The sequence below is a fragment of the Eptesicus fuscus genome, chromosome 16, assembly GCF_027574615.1.
Source record: "Eptesicus fuscus isolate TK198812 chromosome 16, DD_ASM_mEF_20220401, whole genome shotgun sequence".
NCBI lineage: Eukaryota > Metazoa > Chordata > Mammalia > Chiroptera > Vespertilionidae > Eptesicus > Eptesicus fuscus.
In genome coordinates this window covers 11135979-11157887 of record NC_072488.1, presented here as the reverse complement: position 1 = coordinate 11157887, position 21909 = coordinate 11135979, and the positions used below count along the sequence as shown (strand labels likewise).

At 41.4% G+C, this 21909-nt stretch overlaps 1 protein-coding gene across 2 annotated transcripts in view; it reads right to left on the bottom strand.

Annotated features, from left to right (window-relative positions):
• Window positions 1–18666, bottom strand: part of RAB10 (RAB10, member RAS oncogene family) — a 49340-nt gene extending 30674 nt beyond the window's left edge. Inside the window, exons 1-2 of one of the 2 annotated variants that reach the window (XM_054727876.1) lie at window positions 17991–18076; window positions 10177–10264 (exon numbers count right to left, since the gene is read on the bottom strand). In XM_054727876.1, coding sequence (XP_054583851.1) covers window positions 10177–10201 — 25 coding nt within the window. In that variant the 5' untranslated portion in view covers window positions 10202–10264; window positions 17991–18076. Of the gene's footprint in view, window positions 1–10176; window positions 10265–17990 lie in introns of both variants that reach the window. The other variant, XM_008162350.3, reaches the window with a different exon arrangement.
• Window positions 18667–21909: the final 3243 nt, after the last annotated feature.

Genomic DNA, 21909 nt, shown 5'->3' with positions numbered 1-21909 from the left:
AGCATTTCCTGATCCACCTTCCCATGCCCTGAAATAGATTAAGAATAAGAACCTCCATTTATTCTGATTTCACATTTCTGGTTTGGTGTTTTTGTTTATTTGATAAATATTTATCATCCCACCAAACTGCTGCAAGTAAGGAGATCACTAAATCTGTTTGACCAGAAGAGTCTTTATTTGTCATGTTTTCCAACATACTGTCCACATGTATTAACTGCCTCAGATTTTACACTTTTAACACAGTTGCTTTAAAGTAAATGGAGAGGGTTTAGTAGACCTTCAATTGGTACTAAAAATTCTGCCAAGGACTTATACTGTTATGTGAGACAAATGTGCAATGTAAAACAGTAACACGTGGGTTAAATCTAAAAAGATGACCAGTGATAACCTGTCCCTATTTCCCAATCCTCTACAAATGCAAAATACATTTCCCCTTCCAGCACAGCAAGCTGATATCAATGTAATAAAAAAAAACAGCCAACTCCTTCTGGTCTTAACAGATGCTAGGAGGAGAATGTTTAAAACTGTTGCTTCAACAAAATGCAAAAAAAGTCATCAGGTTACCAGTCAATGGAATAAGTAGAAAACATGGAAAATTATATGTATACATGAAATGTGCATGAACAGTCCTTTCAGGATATACAGAGAGTATAAATGCATTGGCTACAATGATTTTATCATTATTTTATAGTGTATATCTGTAACTAATCTAGATATTTTGCAATAAGCTTTTTCAACAATTTACTCAGAGAAAGTTTATATTTAAAGTGACAACACTGACATAAAGAAACAAATATGAAGAAACATCAGCATTTAATCCAAAAGTTAGTAGTTACTGTAAGACTGAACTGAAGATGAAAACATACAGCTGCAAAAGATGCCTTTACAAAACATTCTTATAAGTACCACGCGCTAACCGATTGCGCCACTGGAGCTCCTACAAAACATTCTAATGCTTAACTTTAATCACATGAGTGTTCTGAAATGATTTTTCATTTTTTCAATTCTACAATTTTTTGCTCATTAAAAAAAGAAGAATTATTCATCTGTTAAATTCATTACTATAAGAACTTGACAAAGAGATCAAAGATGCAAGTGTATAACCATCACGTTTCAAAAAGAAAAACCATCATCCCATTAATAGCATGGTATCTTTTATCCAATTCATGGAATCAAAATAAAGCTTTTGGAAGTTCATTGTGTTTAAAGTAAAACATCTGATATTGTACTGTGAATATTATTTGTGAATTCAATAAAAGGTATGTAACACTAAAGGTAACTTTTTTCTTTTAGTGATAATGAGAACACAAATTCTAGTGGTTTAGTATCATGGTAAAAACAGAGTTCCCATTAAGCAAAAAAATAAAATAAAAAATCCTACAGAACAAAAACCATACTTGGAATGACTGTGGAATACACATTCTATATAATAAGAGCCTAATATGCAAATTGTCCCCTCAACCGAGAGTTCAACCAGGAGTTCGACCAGTGGGTGGGGCCGGCCAGGGGACAGGGGCTGCAGGCTGTTGGCCAGTTGGCCCCGTCCACAATGGACCCCCTCATCCTGATCGGGGGCGGGGCTGGCTGGCCAACTGCCTGCAGCCCCTCCCCCTGGCTGGCCCTGCCTGATGGGCCCTGATTGGGGCAGGCCGGCTGGACCCCACCCATGCATGAATTCATGCACCGGGCCTCTAGTTATTCATAACTGCATACAAAAAGGTTACAATATGCTACCAACTAAAAGATAAGCTAAAATTTAGAAATAGAGACTGAACTATAAAATTTATTATCAACCCGATAATTACCACACACTTGAATGCAAGGCAGCATACGATTTCTATTGCATGTGTTGCCAATCATATTTTGGTAATGTTTGAACCTGTAAAGAACTACTTTGTACATGTTCATAAATGAGTCTTCTAAACTTTGTTTACATTTTTAAATCAGTTGGAAGTATTAAAGTATTCAAAGAATTGAAATGCCCAAAACATCTTCAGGTTTTTAGGTCTCTGGTAAATTGCAGTCATTGAAAATAAAAGCTTGCAAACAGGAAGTACCAAATCAAAGCATCCACAATCTCCAATTTATCAACCCTAAAATACAACTTAGAGGACTGCAGAAAATTCTATTTTTAAAAAAGCAACAAAACCATGTGAAAAAAAACATTCTTCAGAAAAATACAAGAGACATGGCATTAGAGATATAGCTAATAAAGTTATATGAATATGACAAAAAGAATATTCTTCCTGGATCATGATTTTAACAGTCGAATACTGTATTGATAACTGAAAAAAAAAGTTTGCTCTAACGAATACATTCATATTTTATATTATTTTATTTTTTTGTTAATCTTCACTAGAGGAAAACATCTTTTCAGGAAGGAAGGTGGGGGGAGAGGGGAAGAGAAACATCAACTGGTTGCCTCCGCACACAACCCACCAGAGGATGGGGAGTGAACCCAGAAACCCAGGCACATGCCCTTGATCAGGAATTGAACCCAAGACCCTTTGGTGCTCGGGCCAGTGCTCTAACCACATAGCATATTGGCCAGGGCTACATTCATTAAAAAAAAAATAATATTGTCTATTTAAAAATGCATACCCAGGTTTTTGTGTGCATGTTTTTTAGAGGGGTTGGGGGAGCGACAACAATAGAGGGAGAAATGTTGATTTGTTGTTCCACTTATTTATACATTCATTGGTTGATTATTGAATGTGCCCTTACTGGAGATCGAACCTGCAACCTTGGTGTGTCAGGACAATGCTCTAACCAACTGATCTACCCGGCCAGGGGCACATACTCACTTTTTAAAATAATTTTTGAAAATTGTTTTTGAATAGACAAAATACAGTATCAAATATTTCAATAAAAATCAGCCCTCAACACAAGGGTTTGTAGATATACACGTTTCGACAAATGATGTAACTATCTTTAGCACGCTCTTTTACTCTCAATAGTGTTCCAGTTTGGATGATAAATTCTATGATCACTCTAGTCATTAGGCATACTCAATTTTGTTCATGGTTTCCCCAAGACCTAGCACAGTGCCCACAGTGCTTCCTAACTGAACAGCTCATCCCTTCAACCTTTCCAATAGTTTATACAGATTAGAGACCTGATATAAATGGATTCACAAATAAGGGGGAACCCTTCTGTCACCTACTATAAACTATTTCAGTTAAAGATATTATCAGTTACTAGTTGCCCAAGTTAGAAACCTAACTGATCCCTTGCTCTCACCAATCTTGTCCCCAACATCTAATCATACTAACTCAAATCTATTTCTTTTTTAAAAATATATATTTTTATTTCCAAGAAGAAGGGAGAGGGAGTGAGAGATAGAAACATCAATAATGACAGAGAATCATTTATCGGCTGCCTCCTGCACACATCGAGCCTTCAACCTGGGAATGTGCCCTGATCAGGAACCAAACCATGACCTAGTTCATAGGTAGACACTCAACCATCGAGCCACACTGGCTGGGCCAACTCTATTTCTTTAATATTTTAATGCTTACCTTCCTAGCTCAGCCCCTCATCATCTCTCTCCTGGATTCTACCCAGCATTTTACAAATCTTCTGCCTCCATGAACTCCCATTTTAATAGTTTAGTATGCATCTCTTCATCTTCTTTTTTACACAAAGTATATAAAGCACACTTTTTAAGCAGGAAAAAGGTCATATCTTTTATCTGAAATTACTGTCCTCTATTTCAAACTTTTGATACCTTAGAAAATCCAAATTCCTTAACAAGACTTTCAAGACCTTCTACAATCCAGCCACAATTTATATCCTGTATGGCTTCCACTCTAGCCTCTTTATACTACCTGCAATCTCCAAACATACCATGTACAAACAGCTACATTCCTATTCTGTTCCCTCTACCTGAAAATAGTCCTCAAACCCTGCACCTTACTAATCACGCTTTAAGGCTCAGCTTAAATGACCTGCTGTGAGGCCTATACTCCCAATCAGAGCTTACCAGGCCCTCCTGTTTCACACATAACATCTTTACATAGCTTTATTATAATTTTACACATTTTACTGAACAGTTAGGTGAGCAACAGGATCACTAAATTGTGAGCTCTTTGAAAGAGAAACTTTCATATTTTTTTTCTTTTCATCTCTATACAAGCATCATGCCCTTTATACAAAATACTAGAGGCCCAATGCACGAAATTCGTGCAAGGGGCTCGGCCCTCACAGCCCTGGCTTCGTCTGGAAGGACATCTGTAAGGTCGTTCGGCTGTCTGGTCTAATTAGCACATTACACTTTTATTATTATAGATAAACCCAACTAGAGGCCTGGTGCACGAAATTCATGCACGGGTAGGGTCCCTAGACCTGGCTGGAGGTCAGGGCCAATCGGGGCCTTCCTTCCCCCTGTGCCATCCCCTGGTGGTCAGTGCATGTCATAGCGAGTGGTCGAACTCCCAGTCAAACTCCCGAGGGGACAATTTGCATATTAGGCTTTTATTATATAGGATAAGTGCTTACTGAAATAATCAAAATCCCTTGGTATCACATTGGTTGAAGACTTTTCACCATAATCCAGATTTCAACTGCTAACTCCAAAATTTAATCACAAGGAAATATGTACCTCCATTATTTTTATTGTCAACAATTTTCTTTCTGTAATACTCTATCAAAAGAGATAGAATAAGCCATTAAAAGTGTTTCCCAAATCACCACTTTCTAAAGTACTATTTTAACTTAAAGGTCTGCTGTATTTTCATTTACAACTATTTTTTAAAAATCTGGAAATTACCAGACATATGCTATGAACTAAAATTTAGCACTGTTCTAATATATTTTAAGTAAATACAGTTAATTTGAGAAAAAATTAAAAGCTCTTCCTCAGTTTGTTTGCCATTGGCAAAATTATCACATGCCCAGCAAGAGTAATAGTCTCCGAATTTAAGTTATTAACAGAACCCAGATAAATGTCCTTGGAACTTCACAAACGAATTACTTTTTTCTAAAAAACAGAACCAGTCTTTCTGAGGTATGAAAATGAAATAATTTACTTCAGATTCTGAGTATTCACTCAAAAACTGAATACCAACAAATGCAAAAATGGAAAATAATAGGTCATAAGAGTTAATACATAGTAGGTAATAAATAATTTAATAAGTATTATGCTCATAATAGGTACATAAAAACATTTCTGACAAAAAATTAACATAAATACCATACAGGTACAGAAAGGTGTCGATTTTAAAATCTACAAAACAACATATGATTATGCAATTCCAAGCTGGCATGGGACAACACTGTTTTCAAGGAAGATGTGTTTTAAACAGTCAAAAACAAATTAACAAAAATTTTGAATTATTTACTCTTGAAATTAAGTTAGGCTATAATGCTTTCCTTAAAATTAATATTTAAAGCCCTGGCTGCAGTGACTCAATTGGTTGAGCGTCATCCTGTGCATGTAAAGGTTGCCAGTTCAATTCCTGGTCAGGGAACATACAGGAGGCAACTATCTCACCTCACTCTCTCTCTCCCCCCGCTTCCTTCCTCCCCTTCTCCTTTGCTCTCTCTAAACATGTCTTCCAGTGAGGACTTTTTAAAAAATTATAGATAAATAAAAAGTCCACTATTCTTAAGGGAGGCATATTAAGTTTAGAGCATGCTGACCTCTTCTTGGAAGTCCATCTTAAAGGTTAGGCATAAGCCAGTTTCACAAGGTGCTATTTATGGCTCTGACATTTACACATCTGTGCAAACCCTTTTGAATCGATTTAAAATAAAGAGATTACTTAATTAAAGGTATTCTTCAATATGGAAAAATCCTTATGTTTATCTTCAAAACTGGCCCATTCACATTTCAAAGGAATCCTCTGACAATCTTAGTCCTTGAGGATTGGTGTACTTTATCCAGGCTCATATTTTGTTTGTATATTCACTCTCAGGCTTCACTTTTCCCTTGATGCATCCAATTTTTAAAATACTTTTGAATATAAGAAGTAATTTTTGTTATTTTAAAATAAATAACTTACCCAGCATCCTGTGGAACAATTATTCCACTAAAATTAAAGCCTGATTATACATATGGCACTAAAACTTAGTCTTTTTAAATTATGGAAATGTATATATATAAAAGCCTAACCGACCTGCCAACTGTTCGACCAGCAGACCAGTAGCTATGATGTGCACTGACCACTAGGTGGCAGATGCTCAATGCAGGAGCTGCCAAGTTCTCAGGTGATGCACCCATAACCAGAGAGGAGGGAGCCCGATTCCGGGGTGCGTTATCTGAGAACCGCCCTCTCGCAATCGGGGACCCCTGAGGGCAGTGGTCAGCAAACCGCGGCTCGCAAGCCACATGCGGCTCTTTGGCCCCTTGAGTGTGGCTCGGCGTTAGAACCACTTCTTCAAAATAGACTCGCCCAGGCCGAAAACTGACTTCTGCGCATGGGCCATGAAGTTTCAATCGCACTGTAGGTGTGCGCCCGCACGTGGTATTTTGTGGAAGAGCCACACTCAAGGGGCCAAAGAGCTGTGGTTTGCCGACCACTGCGTCAGGGGATGTCATAGAGCTGGTTTCGGCCTGATCCCCACAGGCCAGGCCGAAGGATCCCACCGGTGCATGAATCCATGCACCAGGCCTCTAATATAGTTATAATAGAGCAGTGATGGGCAACCTTTTGAGCTTGGTGTTTCAAACTTTGCCAAAAAACTGAGCATAACTCGGGTAGTGTGTCCCTTTGAGGAAAAAACATTATTTCACGATATTTATAGTTTAAATAACATAAATGTTTTATCCTCGGCATGCGGCCACCTCAGCGGCCGCGTGTCATCAAAAATGGCACTGACACGCGTGTCAGAGGTTCGCCATCACTGTAATAGACTATATATTGGCTTGATAGGGAATATTACATAGGCATATTAAAGAAACCACCAGATATCAATTTAACAAAAAATTGGGATAAAGAGTGGGATGAGATTATAAAAGGTTAAAATTTTCGTCTAACATTAAATTATGACTCAAGAAATGGCAGTATAAGCATATCACTTGAAAATACAGAGGTATGTAATAGAACAAAGAGAGCTAGAGGATACCCGGGGATAGAGGGAATAGAACAAGAGATTGCTTTCTTGGTTACGGTAATTCTTTTAGTAATATTTTATTTCAAATGTGTGTGTGTGAGTGTGTGTGTGTGTGTGTGTGTGTGTATCATTGATAAAAATTAATTTTTAAAACCTTTCAGAAAACACAGTATAAATTATTATAAAAGGGTCAATTTTCACTCCTGCAGTATCATACAGAATCTCTGAAGCCTTCAGACCACCTGCATCATCTGAGATTTTAAAAAAAAAGCCTGCCATATGCAAAAGACCAAAGGCTCTCGTGTAAACGAAAACTATAAAACTTTTAGAAAAATATCTTCAGGATCTAGGATCAGACAAAGTTATTAGACACCAAAAGCATGATCCATAAAAAGAAATATTAACAAATTAGACTTCACAAAAATTTAAAACTTTTGCTCTGTGAAAGCCCATATGAAGAAGACAAGACAAGATGTAGACTGGAAAAAAATATGTGCAAACCACATACCCAACAACGAATTTGTATCTAAAATGTATAAAGAACTCTCAAAATTCAACAGTAAAAAACAAACAATCCAATTAGAAAAATAGGCAACTGACTCAAACAGACATTTCATCAGAATATATACAGAGAGCAAATAAAGACATAAAAAGATTTCTCAACACCTCTGGCCATCACAGAAATTAAATTTAAACCACAATGAGATTATTATTACACACTTACCAGAATAGCTAAAATATGAAATAGTAACACTACCAAATTTTGGTAAGGATACAGAGCAATTACATCACACACACTGCTGATGAGAATGTACAACAGTACAGGTACTCTGGAAACAGTTTGGTAGTTTCTTATAAAACTAAACTTGTAATTACTATATGACCCACTAATTGCAGTACTGGGCATTTATCCCCAAAAAACAAAAACTTATGATCACAGAAAAACGTATGCAAAATATTCATAGTAGCTTTATTTATAAAAATTGGAATCAGCCCAGATGTTCCTCAATGGGTGAATGGTTAAACTGTGGTGAATGCATACCATGGAACACTACTCAACAATAAAAAAGAACTACTTATGCACACAACTTGGATGAAACTCCAGGGAATTATGCTGAGTGAATAAAAGCCAATCTCAAAAGGTTACATCCTGTATGATTCCAATTACATTACATTTGTAAAATGATAACATTTTATAAGTAGAGATCAAATTTTTGGAGGAAGAAGTAGGGGGAGGAGAGAAAAAGAATCTATCTATATAAAACCCTAATATGCAAATAGACCGAACGGCAGAACACCTGAACAACCAGTCACTATGATGTGCACTGACCACCAGGGGGCATGCACAGAACATAGTGGGCGTTGACTGCAGTAAGATGGTGGAGCAGGTGAGCGGGGGTGCCAGACCAAGGCGGGGCAACTTGTCGCTGTCATCGGGGTGAGCCTCTGGTGGTCACTGAAAATTCTTTGCTCCCGCATGCCGCGGTCCCGCCTGGCGCTCATACCTGCTGTTGGCACCAAAGCCACCACTCGCACCCACTACCAGCACCCAGCGCCAGTCCCTATCGCTCAGCGCCATCAGTGGGTGCAAGCAGGGCCAGTATCATCAGCACGTGGGAGCAGCAGCAGCAGGAGCTGCCAGCATATGGGGACCAGGGGCCGCAGCAGGAAGAGCCAGGCAGGGCACAGAGGATGGGCCGAGACCCGCCACTGTGCCCACCACAGCCTCACAGCTCACAGCTCCTTTCAAGGTGCACAAATTCGTGCACTGGGCCCCTAGTCTATAATAATAAAAGCGTAATACGCTAATTATACCAGACGTCCTTCCGGATGACCTTCCAGATGAAACTGTGGTGGTGGGGGCTGAGGCAGAGGCAGCCGTGGCAGCAGCAGGGGCTGAGCCCCTTGCACGAATTTCGTGCACCAGGCCTCTAGTCTATACTAATAAAAGGGTAATATTCAAATTGGTCAGGACACCCTCACAGTAATGACCAAACAGCAGGCTGTGTGGGGCGACCAGGCTGGGGGTGGTGGTGGGGGGGTGACCAAACAACCAAACAGCAGGCTGCGTGGGGCAACCAGGCTGGCAGGGGGCAGTGAGGGGCAACCAGGCCAGCAGAGGGGGGCAGTTGGGAGTGACCAGGCCGGGGGGGTGGGGGGGCAGTTAGGGGCAACCAGGCAAGTGGGGGGGGGGGCAATTGGAGGTGACCAGGCCAGCGGGGGCAGTTGGTAGTGACATGCCAGCGGGGGGGCAGTTAGGGGCAATCAGGCCAGCAGGCAGAGGCGGTTAGGGGCAATCAGGCTGGCAGGCAGGTGAGAAGTCAGGAGCCAGCGGTCCTGGATTGTGAGAGGATGTCTGACTGCCGGTTTAGGCCCGATCCCCAGGACATCCCCCGAGGGGTCCCAGATTGCAGAGGGTGCAGGCTGGGCTGAGGGGACCCCCCGCCATGCATGAATTTCATGCACCAGGTCTCTAGTATAGTTATAAAAGAATACCCAGGCCCGGCCAGTGTGGCTCAGTGGTTGAGCATCAACCTATGAACCAGGTCAAAGGCAGATGCCCGGGTTGTGGGCCAGATTCCCAGTGTGAGATGTACAGGAAGCAGCTGATTAATGATTCTCTCTCAGCATTGATGTTTCTATTTCTCTCTCCCTCTTCCTTCCTCTCTGAAATGAGTAAAAATATGTTTTAAAAAAAAAAAAAAGAATACTCAGGATCCTTGTCCCTTGGAACTATTTGTTCAGTATCTTGACTGTGATGGTGACTTATACAAGTGATAAAACTGTAGAGAATTTAACACACACACAAGTAAAAATGAGGAAATCTGAATAAAAATAGTGTACTACAACGAATGTTAATATCTTTGTTGTGATTAGTTTCACAAAATGTTACCATTGAGAGAAACTAGGCAAAGTGTACAATGGAGCCCTCTGTATTATTTTTTACAACTGCATATGAATATACAATTGCCTTAAATAAAAATTTCAATTAAAAAAATCTGCATAAGCATTGCTATTGATATGAAAAAAACAAATCAACACTGTCCTCTGTTCTGATTTTGATATGTTGTATTTTTTGAGTCTCCAGAATAACATTTTTTCCATTTTCTAATGTTTTACAACCTTGGATGCTTTGTTTCTGGGTCATACTGGAAACTTAATGTTCCATCACCAGTTGCTGTATTCCTCAAAAACATATTATTTTTCATCTCTGGAAAAAAGAATAAATATCAAGCAATCACTTTTGCATGTAACCCTATATGGCACTGTCATCAAAAAAATTTCTCATTTTGGATTTCCCTTCAAATGAGTTTTCTTCACCAAATTTTTATTCTAATAATCTTTTCAAATTCCTTTTCTTATAATCCATATTACTTACTCCATTAATTTCCAATATTTATCTATTTAAAGGAAGCAAATCCATGACCTTTTCAAGACTATCAGTTTTATGGATTTAGACAATGTTCTATTAACCCCAACACCCTCTGAAGCTCCTTTAAACTTCCTTTATGACATATCTCCATAAGCAGTTTTCCCATGCAGATCTCACTAGCCAATCAAACAATTTATATTTTGTGCTAAATAACTATTGTAAATTAACACAACAAGCCTCTGCTTCTCTATTCACCATAGATGCTACCACAGAAAAAACTGGGCAGCCTTGTACTTTTAAAAGTTAAAACAGAATGCCATTATTTCTTCTATCATTCTTCCCACTTTACAAACCAAACAGGAATATCAGTATTTCCTTTGCCACATCTTGTACACCATTATACACTACAATTCTTGAAAAGAAAATAATTATCCCTAACATTATCAGCTCAGCTCTGCTATGTTATGCTCTAAATTTGCAAAGAACAAGTAACCTGAACAAATGGCTTGGTATTTGGTGCTGACTGGTTACTTCTCCACTTCTGTCAAAAAAACAGAACAAAAATACTGCAACTCTACTTTTCAAATTGAAATTAATGACTAGGAGAATCATCCTATCAATTTTTCCATATGCGTAAAGTAATGAAATTCTTAGAATGAGAAACAGGGCTATGAATAGGATTGTATATAGATTCTAGTCAAAAGTTTTTCATATAATATTTTAGAAAATTACTTCACCTGCCTGTTTCCTGACTCTTAAGATTCATTGTAGGGAGTTTTCCTGCATTAATATTCTGTGATTCTAACATTCCATGGAGTTCGATGTAAGTACCCGTAACAAAAACACAAACTTCCTTCAATATCTAAAGATGTAGACAGTGATATTAAGCATGGGAAAGTACCATTGGATCCTCTGGACTCAATGACCACTGGTTAACACTAGTTATCACATGGAATAGTGAGGAGCTAGCTGTCTGTAATCAGATGCTCTTTAGAGAGCTGGATTAAGTGTTGAATAGTTTTCATTTGTTTGGTTTTGGGTGTTTTTTTTTTTTTGTAGTAAAATATACATAACAAAATTTACCATTTTTTTCAATTGAAGTAAAAAAAACCTGCCGTAACATTAAATTTACCATGTTAACCATTTTAAGTGTTAAGTATATTCACATTGTTGTGCAACAAATCTCCAGAACTTTTTCATCTCCCAAAGCTGAAACTCTATAACCATTCCTTATTTCACCTCCCTTGCCCTCGGGGACTATCATTTTACCTTCCACCAGTCTACTTTCTGTTTCTATGAATTTCACATTAGATACCTATAAATGGCATTTTAACAATTTTAAGTGTATAATTCAGTGGCATTAAATATATTCATATTGGTATGCAACCATCATCACTACCCATCTCCATAACCTTTTCATCTTCCCAAAATGAAATCTGTACCCAATAAGCAATAATTCCCCATTAACTAAAACTCTGTACCCATTAAGCAATAAATAACTCCACATGACCCAGTTTCCAGGCCCTGGTAACTACTTTCTACTTTATAAATGTGTCTATTCTATGTACCTCATATAAGTGATTGCACATATTTGTCCTTTTGTGTCTAGACTGTTTCACTTAGCACAGTGTTTTCAAACACTGTGATAGCATATATTGGAATTTCATTTCTTTTATTTTTTAGGCTGAATAATATTCCACCTTATGTATAAACTACATTTCATATACCCATTAATCCCTTGGACATTTGAATTATTTCTACATTTTGTCTATTGTGAATAATGCTGTTCAACAGATAATAACAAATGTTGATGATGACATGAAGATATTGAAACCTGGGTGCAGGACTAATGGGAATGTACAACAGTGCAACCACCATGGAAAACAATATGGTGATTTCTCAAAAAATTAAAAATATAACTATATGATCCAGCAATTCCATTTCTAGGTATATATCCCTAAAAGAACTGAAAGCAAGCACTTGAACAGGTAATTGTACGAGGAAATTCATTTTTTATAAGTCAGTCATCCTAATCGGTGTGAAATGACATCTCATAGTGGTACTGACATACATTTCTCTAATGATTACTGATGTAGAACATCTTTCATGTGCTTCTTGGTAATTTGTATATCTTCTTTGGGAAAATGTCTAAATAGTTTTTAACCAATCCTAAAAATATGTGTTGGAATGAAAGAAATCCCTTAGGCACTCTGGCATTCCTGCAGCATGAGCCACTTGCTGCCTGAGTATCACAGCAAAGCAGACATGTTTAATATGACAAAGGTTTTACTCATTTCTCTAAAAAGTAGCTTCTCCATATAAAATGGGCTCAGTTCAATTTAACCAACCAGTTCTTAAATGCAGATTAGTGAAACCATCCTACTCTTCTAAAGCTTAGTAAAAACACCCAGAAAGACATCAAAAAGGATGCATTCGTTTTACTTTTCCTAGGAGCAAGAGACTTTACCAATTTAATTTCTTACACAAAGCCCAGAGATTCCATTTCCCATGAAAGATATACCCTATGGAAAAAGTAATAATAGCCCGGCCAGTACAGCTCAGTGGTTGAGTGTTGACCTATGAACTAGGAGGTCACGGCACATGCCTGGATTGCAGGTTCGATCCCCAGTAGGGGGCATGCAGGAGGCAGCCAATCAATCAATGATTCTTTCATCATTGATGTCTCTTTTCTATCACTTTCTCTCCCTTCCTCTCTGAAATCAATAAAAATATATACATTTTTAAAAAGTAATAATAATCTAGAGGTGGAAGGAGGAGTAACAATACCAAAAGGTATACATTCAATAAAACAGCCCACCAAAAATTTCTACTTTGGGACAAGTCTATGTAATTGCCATTATCACTAAAGGGTAATGCTTTCCTGAGCTTTACTGCCAAGAGGGTTATGGTCAGATCATCCACTGAAATCTGCTCATTCAAAACCAGTAACTCTATTTAGCAAATACTTCTCAATCTTTAAATTTCCAAGACCAGTTTTACCCTAAAATTACTCTATTAGCCAAACAGCTGATATTCTTAAGTAAAATCTGATCCCAATCTACATCACACATATAATACTCAGAAAGTAGGTAGACAGGAAAATATTAAAATAAAACCAGCCCCAATTCTGTGTTAGCGAATCCTGATTGTACTACCTGTCTGCCTGTTTTCCATCATTATTTATCACGCACCCATGAAATGCAAGGACTCTTCTAGGTGCTTAACATCTATCAACAAAAAAAGAAGACAAAGATCTCTGCCCTTGTGGGAGTTTCTACTGTCCTTCTATTCACTTTGAAATTAGTGAGTGTGGAACATACCAGTAATTTGTTTTTGCAACCATCTGAGTATCATACATAATTTCTGATATAGATGTGTGGAAACTGAAAGTATACAGAAAAATTTAAATACAGTGGTCTTTGTGAGCACTGTAAGCACCATAAGCCTATAAAAATTATTTTGGCCAAGAATCAATAACCAATAAGTAACTGAAATAGCTGTGCCTGAATAAATGATGGCTTTCCTTATATCAACAATTTGGCCCCTCTGAACTGCAAGATAACAACTTCTATTCAAACCTCAGGAGGTTTTCACAATTAGGTGACAACTCAAATTTCACTATCTCTGTATATAAAAGCCTAAACCACTGTTCGACCGGTAGCTATGACGCGCACTGACCAGAGCAGACGCTCAATGCACAGGCATGAAACATGGAACAGACTGATGAATCTCAGAGGGAAAGGGGGGAGAGATTAACCAAAGATCTTATATGCATACTAGAGGCCTGGTGCATGGATTTGTGCACCGGCGGGTTCCCCCGGCCTGGCCTGGGGGATCAGGCTGAAACTGGCAGTCTGACATCCCCTGAGGGGTTCTGGATTGCAAGAGGGCACAGGCCAGGCTGAGGGACCCCACTGGTGCATAAATCCGTGCACCAGGCCTCTAGTCATTTATGATTAGAGAATATTTTAGATTTTTTTTTAAAAAAAGCAAAATGAAACAGAAAAAAACCCTAGTCAACGGATAAAATTTTAAATGTCCTAAAAGTAGTGTATATTCAAAGTACTTCTAGTTATCTGCACATTAGGCAATTGGCTAATTTAGACAAACTATATAGACATGCACTGTCCAATATGGTAGCCAAGTGCCACACTTAAAATGTGCCTAAATTAAAATGAGCTGTAAGTATAACATACACACTGAAGAAAAAGAATGTAAAATATCTCAACCATCTTTAATATTGATTACAAAATAAAACATTTTGAATAAAGTAAGCAAAAATATATTAAATTCTTCTTTTAGTGGTTTTTTTTTTTTTTTTTTTTTTTGGTTCATCTTCACCTAAGAATATTTTTTCCATTGATTTTTAGAGAAAGTGGAAGGGCTTTATGTGCCGAAACCGGTTTGGCTCAGTGGATAGAGTGTCGGCCTGCGTACTCAAGGGTCCCAGGTTCGATTCCGGTCAAGGGCATGTGCCTTGGTTGCGGGCACATCCCCAGTAGGGGGTGTGCAAGAGGCAGCTGATCGATGTTTCTCTCTCATCGATGTTTCTAACTCTCTATCCCTCTCCCTTCCTCTCTGTAAAAAATCAATAAAATATATTAAAAAAAGAAAAGAAAGTGGAAGGGAAGGATAGGGGGGGACGGAGGGAGGGAAGGGTAGGGGGAGATGGAGGGAGGGAGGGAGAAAGAGAGAGAGAGAGAGAGAAACATCTATGCGAGTGAGAGAGACAAATCAACTGGTTGACTCCCACATGCTTCACTCCCCAAAGGCTTGAACCTGCAACCCAGGCGTGTGCCCTTGACTGGGAACAGAGACCGCACCCCGAGCTCTAACCACCAGCCAGGGCATCTTTTACTTTTTTAATGTGGCCACTAAAAAATATTATCTTTGTCGCTCACATTTTATTTCTTTTGGACAGCACTGGTTTAAGACAAAAGTAGCCTTCCAAACCTGCACACAGAGCTAATACATATTAGAAGTGTACTCAGAATTTTATACTTACTTATTCATTTCTCAACTTACACTATTCAACAAACCATATAAAAAAATCAAACATATCAAACATTTTTATATCAAAATGCGAAAGTCTCAGAATCTAAAGTGAAACTGTTTAGCAGAGCACTCGCAAATATGAGGGTGGCCGCTTGTGTAGGACATTCAATCCAGAAAGTAATTTGTTCTGCCACCCTTGAGCAGCAGAAGGGTCACATATTCTATATATAGCTAATATGTACCGTGCCCTTAGTGTGCCTGGCACTGTGCTAGGCGCTTTACTCACATTGACCCATAAAATCCTTATAACTATCCTATGTTGTAGATACTATCATTAACACTAAAGAAGAAACTGAAAGAGAGATTAAGTAACTTGCCAAAGTCCCATTAACCTGCCAAACAATTCCAACCCAGCAGGCTTTATCCAAAACCATCACACTTTTTCCCACGCAGAAGGACTGCACAAAAACATTATGTCATTACCTTACAGGATTATGTTCTAGTGGAGTGTGCACCCATTACAAAAAAGAGTGGAGTAGATGGAGGTAATGCTTTGTTTCCTGCTCTCCACCCAACCCTTTTCAATGGCAGGTTAAAGTTGATCACAGGAATTAAATCCTTGATCTCACTACAGGTTTCTTCTCCGCTCCCTTTCCCAGAAAGGCTCTATCCCACCCCTCTAGTCCAATTCCTATCTGTCATTCAGGCTTCATTTTATTTTATTTTAGAGAAAACGAGGAATCGAGAGAGAGCTAGACAGAGACTGACATCGATTTGTTGTTCCACCCATTTATGCATTCACTGGTTGTCTCTTGCATGTGTCCTGCCCGGGGATCGAACCTGAAACCTTGGCATATGGGGATGACGCTCTAACCAACTGAGCTTCCCAGCCAGGAGGCTTCATTTTAACATCATCCCCACGCATGCCAACACAGACTTTCCACGATTGCGGCTAGTCACCCTCCTTCCTATGCTTACCCCTAATGTAGCGCTTGGCACACTCCCATGTGGCTGTCCTCACTAGGTTGCTCCTAAAGGGGTCTCTTATCATCACTTATCACTAGCGCCTAAAACAGTGCCCAGCATTAGGTACTCGATAAATGTTTGCTTAACTATCTAATCACCTAACTCAGCCACAACTAAAGTGGAATATTAAAAGTAAACTCAGTGGTAGGAAGTGCTAACCCACAGGCAGAGACAAGTTCTAAGTTTCACGAAATTTATGAGAGGTCAAGAGAACAGTAAGATACTCAGGAAACAATTATTAGGCTGTCACTCCCCCTCCAAAAAAAAGGGGGAGTAAAATAATATGTTTTAAATGATCACTTGCTCAATTCATGTCAATACAACTTATTTTATGAGAATGAATTAAGTAGTTGATATATATGTCATAAGAGATCCAAATCAACGACTTCAATAATGCTATAAATTGTATGAACTCAGCTTAAGCTTGACAATTTCCAGAGTTCAAAGAAGACTGCAGTTACTTTTTAAAATCATCTAAATATAAATCTAGTTACACTAAAAAAAAAAACACACACAAAAAACAAAAAGGAGTTTCATTGCACTGTCCCAAGACCGAGTGCTGGCCTTCAAGTGACAGAGGCAACCACGTGCCCTTTAAGGTATTCATTGGGGGTGGGATTCACATACAATTCATTTAACACAACCTGTGCTCATGCCACGAACTTTCCCCAACCCGAGGCCAAAGGGACTTTCCTAGAGCCTTCCCTTTTCTTTTCCTAAATGGGAAACCGATTTTTAAAAACAGGTCCCTCTTCAGAATTACAGTAATTCTGAAACATGAGGTGAAAGTACATTAGAAGCCCTAGGGTTATATGACGGGCAAAATACTTTCCTGCAAGTTCCAGCGTAAAGTTAAAACAGAAAGTTTGGGGGTAAAAAAAAGAGAAGAAAAAAAAAAAAACACACAACCTGATCATCTCCCTTGAGACTGCTGCTTCCGTGGTCGTCTCAGAAGGCCCCCGTGGAGGCAAACACGCCGGGGTCCCACCCCGGGCACGAAGCGCCTCCGATTGTCTGACACATCAATGAATTAGTGCACGGAGGCCCGACCCTCTGTTCCCCCCTCTCATTTGCTTTAGGGATTCCTCGCACCAACCCTCCCGTTGACTCTTAAGTTCTGACCATATGGCATCTTCTCTTGACCCCCGAAGTATAAACCAGGCCTTGACCAAATGACGACCAACTGCTTCCATCCCCGCCATTCAAATAAAGCCCTTCCCGACATCGGCATCGAAGGAAGGCCACATAAATCGGGGGGAAAAGCCAGGCCGGTCGCTTCAAGAAACAGTAACCAGTGCCTGCTGCCTACTCTGTGACAACAGGCGCGGAGCAGGAGGGGAGCCCCGAAAGCAGAGGACCCCGCCCCAGCGATGCCCGAGGCCGATCCAAACAGTCACTTGGGTCTGTCGCCCAGGATCGGAATCACGGAAACAAAGGCGTGTGCGACGGGAAGCAAGATGTCTGGAGTGTAAAAAAAAAAAAAAAAAAAGACACGGTTTGCAGCTCCCCAGGCCACACACCACCCTCCCCCTAGGTCTCTCACCTATGGTGGAAATAAAGGTGGTATTGAAGGCATCATCCGAAAAGCGAAAAAGGACGCAGGTCTTCCCCACTCCCGAGTCCCCGATCAGGAGCAGCTTGAAAAGCAGGTCGTACGTCTTCTTCGCCATTGGGAGGAGCGGCTCGGGCGCTCGCCGCTGGCGGCCCCAAGGGATCGGTCCCTCTCACTGTGGCCAACTCCTCACCCGGGTGTTCTCAGGCCGGAGGACCGGGGAAGCGTGGGGAAAAAAAAAAGAAAAAAGGAGGGTTCGAGAAGGCGCGGGCGACCTACGAACGGCCTCGTCGAGGAAGCACCGACGGTGGCGCGGCGGCGTTCGGTGCTTCCGAGGGCGGCGACCGCGGCTCCGCAGCCTCTCCCCCAGCCGCTCTGCCCGGTTCCGGGGAGTCGGTCGGGACAAAATGGCCTCCCCTCCCCCCCTCAGGGCTGCTCGGCCGGGACGCTCCCACGGGCGAGCCAGCGAGCTCGGCCGTCGAGGGAGCGCGGAGCGAAGTGAAGACACGTCTCTCTCCCCACCCCCGAGCCGAAACCCCGCGCGAGGACTCGGCGATGGCAGCCAAGGAGGACCCCGAGCCGAGAGCTCAGCTACATAGCCACAGGAAGCCGAGCCGCCCGGCCAGAGCCACCTTTTCCCCGTGCCCTCTCACGCCGGCGTGCGCGCTGCCTGACTCACGCAAGGACGTAGGCCCGCCCTCCCCTCGCGCCCTCGTCCTGCGGTCCGCCTCTGCGCACGCGCGCCGGGGGACGTGGGGGCAGCCGGGGGCGGAGGGGGCGGAGCGCTGGGTCTCCCAGCCTCAGCCTCCGGCCCGGCAGAGGCGGGAGGGGCGGGGCCAGAGAGGGCGAGGCCACGGGCGCGCTCCCTGTGGCCGCCCGATAGGGTGCGCGGCGGGACGAGCACGCCCCGCACGGGTGGCGCTGCGTAGTAACTGCGCAGGCGCGATAGGCTGGAGTAGCCCCCTGAACCCTCCCCTTCTCCCGCCCGGGGGTCGCCCTGCCCGCTGCGCTGAGGATGCTCCGGGCTGTGGGTAACCGGGGGTCGAGCTGCTCTTGGCGCAGCGACCGGCTTGGCGGCCCTGGGTTCCTGTATAGCTGAACCTGGTGAACGCAGCGCCTCGGTCATTGAATCCTTTGCTAACATGCGACGCATCCCGGCGTGCCTTCCGTCGTGGGCTAGTCGTGACAGGGGAAACAGGAAAGCTACCTCCCGTTTCACTGAAGGAGCAAAGAGCTGGCGTTCAAGAGGTTTGAAATGGAAAAGCTGGCCACGCTGCTCTGGCTGGCATGATGTCATCGGCCTTCCAGGGCGAGGAGTGGAAGGCTGAGGAACACCCGGGCGCAAGGGAGAACCTTCCCACCACGTGGAACCTTCGGGTCTGTGCTGTCCATGGAGAACCCGCTCCAGGCCTGGGCGTCCATTTAGAACCCGGAGAGCCCAAGAGCGCTGTACCGAGAAGGCAGGTCCCCTCCCTCCCGCCAAAATCGAACCACCGGTGTCCAAAGCTGAAGGATAGTGAAGCCAACCCCAACCGCACACTGTCTCTTCTTGCACTTTCCTTTCATACGCCTTACATCCTTCCTCTCTCCCATCAGTCTTAAGTATAACGGCTACCCTTTCCTCTTCTTCCTTTCGGTAATTTAAATATTCATACTCCAGCCCAGGCCCGGCATGGCTCAGTGGTGGAGCCTGGACCTATGAACCAGGAGGTCAGGGCTGGATTCCTGGTCAGGGCACATGCCCGAGGGGTGGGCTTGATCGCTTGTGGGGCGTGCAGGAGGCAGCCAATCAATGATTCTTCTATCATTCATGTTTCTCTCTCTCCCTCTCCCTTCCTCTCTGAAATCAATCGATTAATCAATCAATATTCACACTCCTGCCCTACCAGTATCGGTGTGCTTCATGGCTCCAAGAATGAAGCAGAGTAGTTGAACCTGGGCTGGTTCAACCTGACACAGGAGAAAACTTGAGACATCTGAAAAGCAAGAAACGGTATTGAAAACTACATTTTTACACACACACACACACACACACACACCACCAAAATGTTTGTGTATTTAATATATAATTAAAATTAGTCTTTCAGGCAATTATTCATATCTCAGTCACCCATTCTTTAAAGACTTGTTTTACATTCTTCCTTCAAAATGGCCCCGTAAGCTTCATTACTAAAGATGCTTGTCTTCTCTAGTACATCTTGCTCTTCAGTTTGTTTCTGTGCTCGCTCTTTTTAGTCTTGTCATTTAAACATGATTCTTTCTTTCAATTGGGAATGTCTTATTATGATAAGGCCAACAGTTCTAAAATAGGCTAGCTATGGGAATCACAAAATGAGCGATGGTCAGTGCTTCACAGTTTTATTATCAACTCAGAATCAACCCTGAGCACCTCAGGAATATCTTGCTAGCTTGAGTCTTTCAAAATAAGTTCTATGGACTCAAGCCTCAGTGTTGTAACGCATTTTAGAATTGTTACGGCTTTTAAATGTAGAGAGCCTAATTAATTTCCCTATATAAATGTTGGGGGTAATGGGCAGCTAAAAACGAAAAACTTTTAAAAAGTATTCTTTATACCATGTTTTCAGCAGTTTCATTAATTAGAGCCTTTTCTCCATTGACTCCAAACTTTAAGAATTAATTATCCCCCGGTTGGCGAGGCTCAGTGATTGAGCATCAACCTATGAACCAGGAGATCACGGTTCCATTCTCCGTTGGGGCACATGCCCGTATTTTTTTTTTTTTAATATATTTTATTGATTTTTTACAGAGAGGAAGAGAGAGGGATAGAGAGTCAGAAACATCGATGAGAGAGAAACATCGATCAGCCGCCTCTTGCACACGCCCCACTGGGGATGTGCCCGCAACCAAGGTACATGCCCTTGACCGGAATCGAACCTGGGACCCTTCAGTCCGCAGGCCGACGCTCTATCCACTGAGCCAAACCGGTTTCGGCAACACATGCCCGTATTGTGGGCTCAATTGGTGCAGGAGACAGCTGATCAATGATTCACTCCCGTCATTGATGTTTCTATCTCTCTCCCTCTCCCTTCCTCTCTGAAACCAATAAAAACATATTTTAAAAAAGAATTATACTTCTTAATAAAATTTATTTGTTATTGGGTTAGGATCTTAGAATTTTAGGGCTGTCATCTCTTTTAAATCATAATTTAACTTGTGCTCGTAATTTACAGATGAGTCTAAGGCTCAGAGAGGTTAGGGACTTGTCAGAAATCACACTGTTAGTGGCAGAGACAACACTATATGGGCAAGGGGAAGGAGAAGCAAACCTCCACAGGACGCCATATTGCATGAAAGTGAGACTTGGGAGGCTCTGCCAGTACTTAATGTTTGGCTTCCCTAAAGTTAAAGGTTTTGCTGGAGTGAGGCCTAAGCTTCGAGCCATATCTACACTGAAGGCAGCTGGAGTGATCAGGCATGGAAGACCCCCTGATACTTGAAAAAAAAAAAAAAAGAATAAAATGGGGGTCTATGTAGACCTAAAAGGTAAACCTAGATATGTGAAGTAATATTTGAAAAAGTTTCAAACTAAATGAAAGAAAGTGCCAATTTAGTACTAGCTTAGGGTTTATGCCTTTTTCAGATTGCTCTGTAAAAAATCTAGTCCAAATATTTGCAAAGCCAAGAAAGAAAATTGGTATGTTTATATGTTTATACTATTAATTAAGGTGTTATTTCTATATTTTTCTAGAAAATGCACAGCTGGCCAGCTCATAGTTCCAGTCTTCAGGATCAACTCTCAGGACCTGCCTTATAAGAAATCTCTGCCTCAAGAGGTATTGACTCTGGATCATCTTTATCCCTCTTCCTATGTATATTTTCCAGTCTCCTTTTATCTGATTTCTTCCTCTTTAATCTCTCCGCCCCTTGCTCTCTCTGTTCTTCTTAAGAA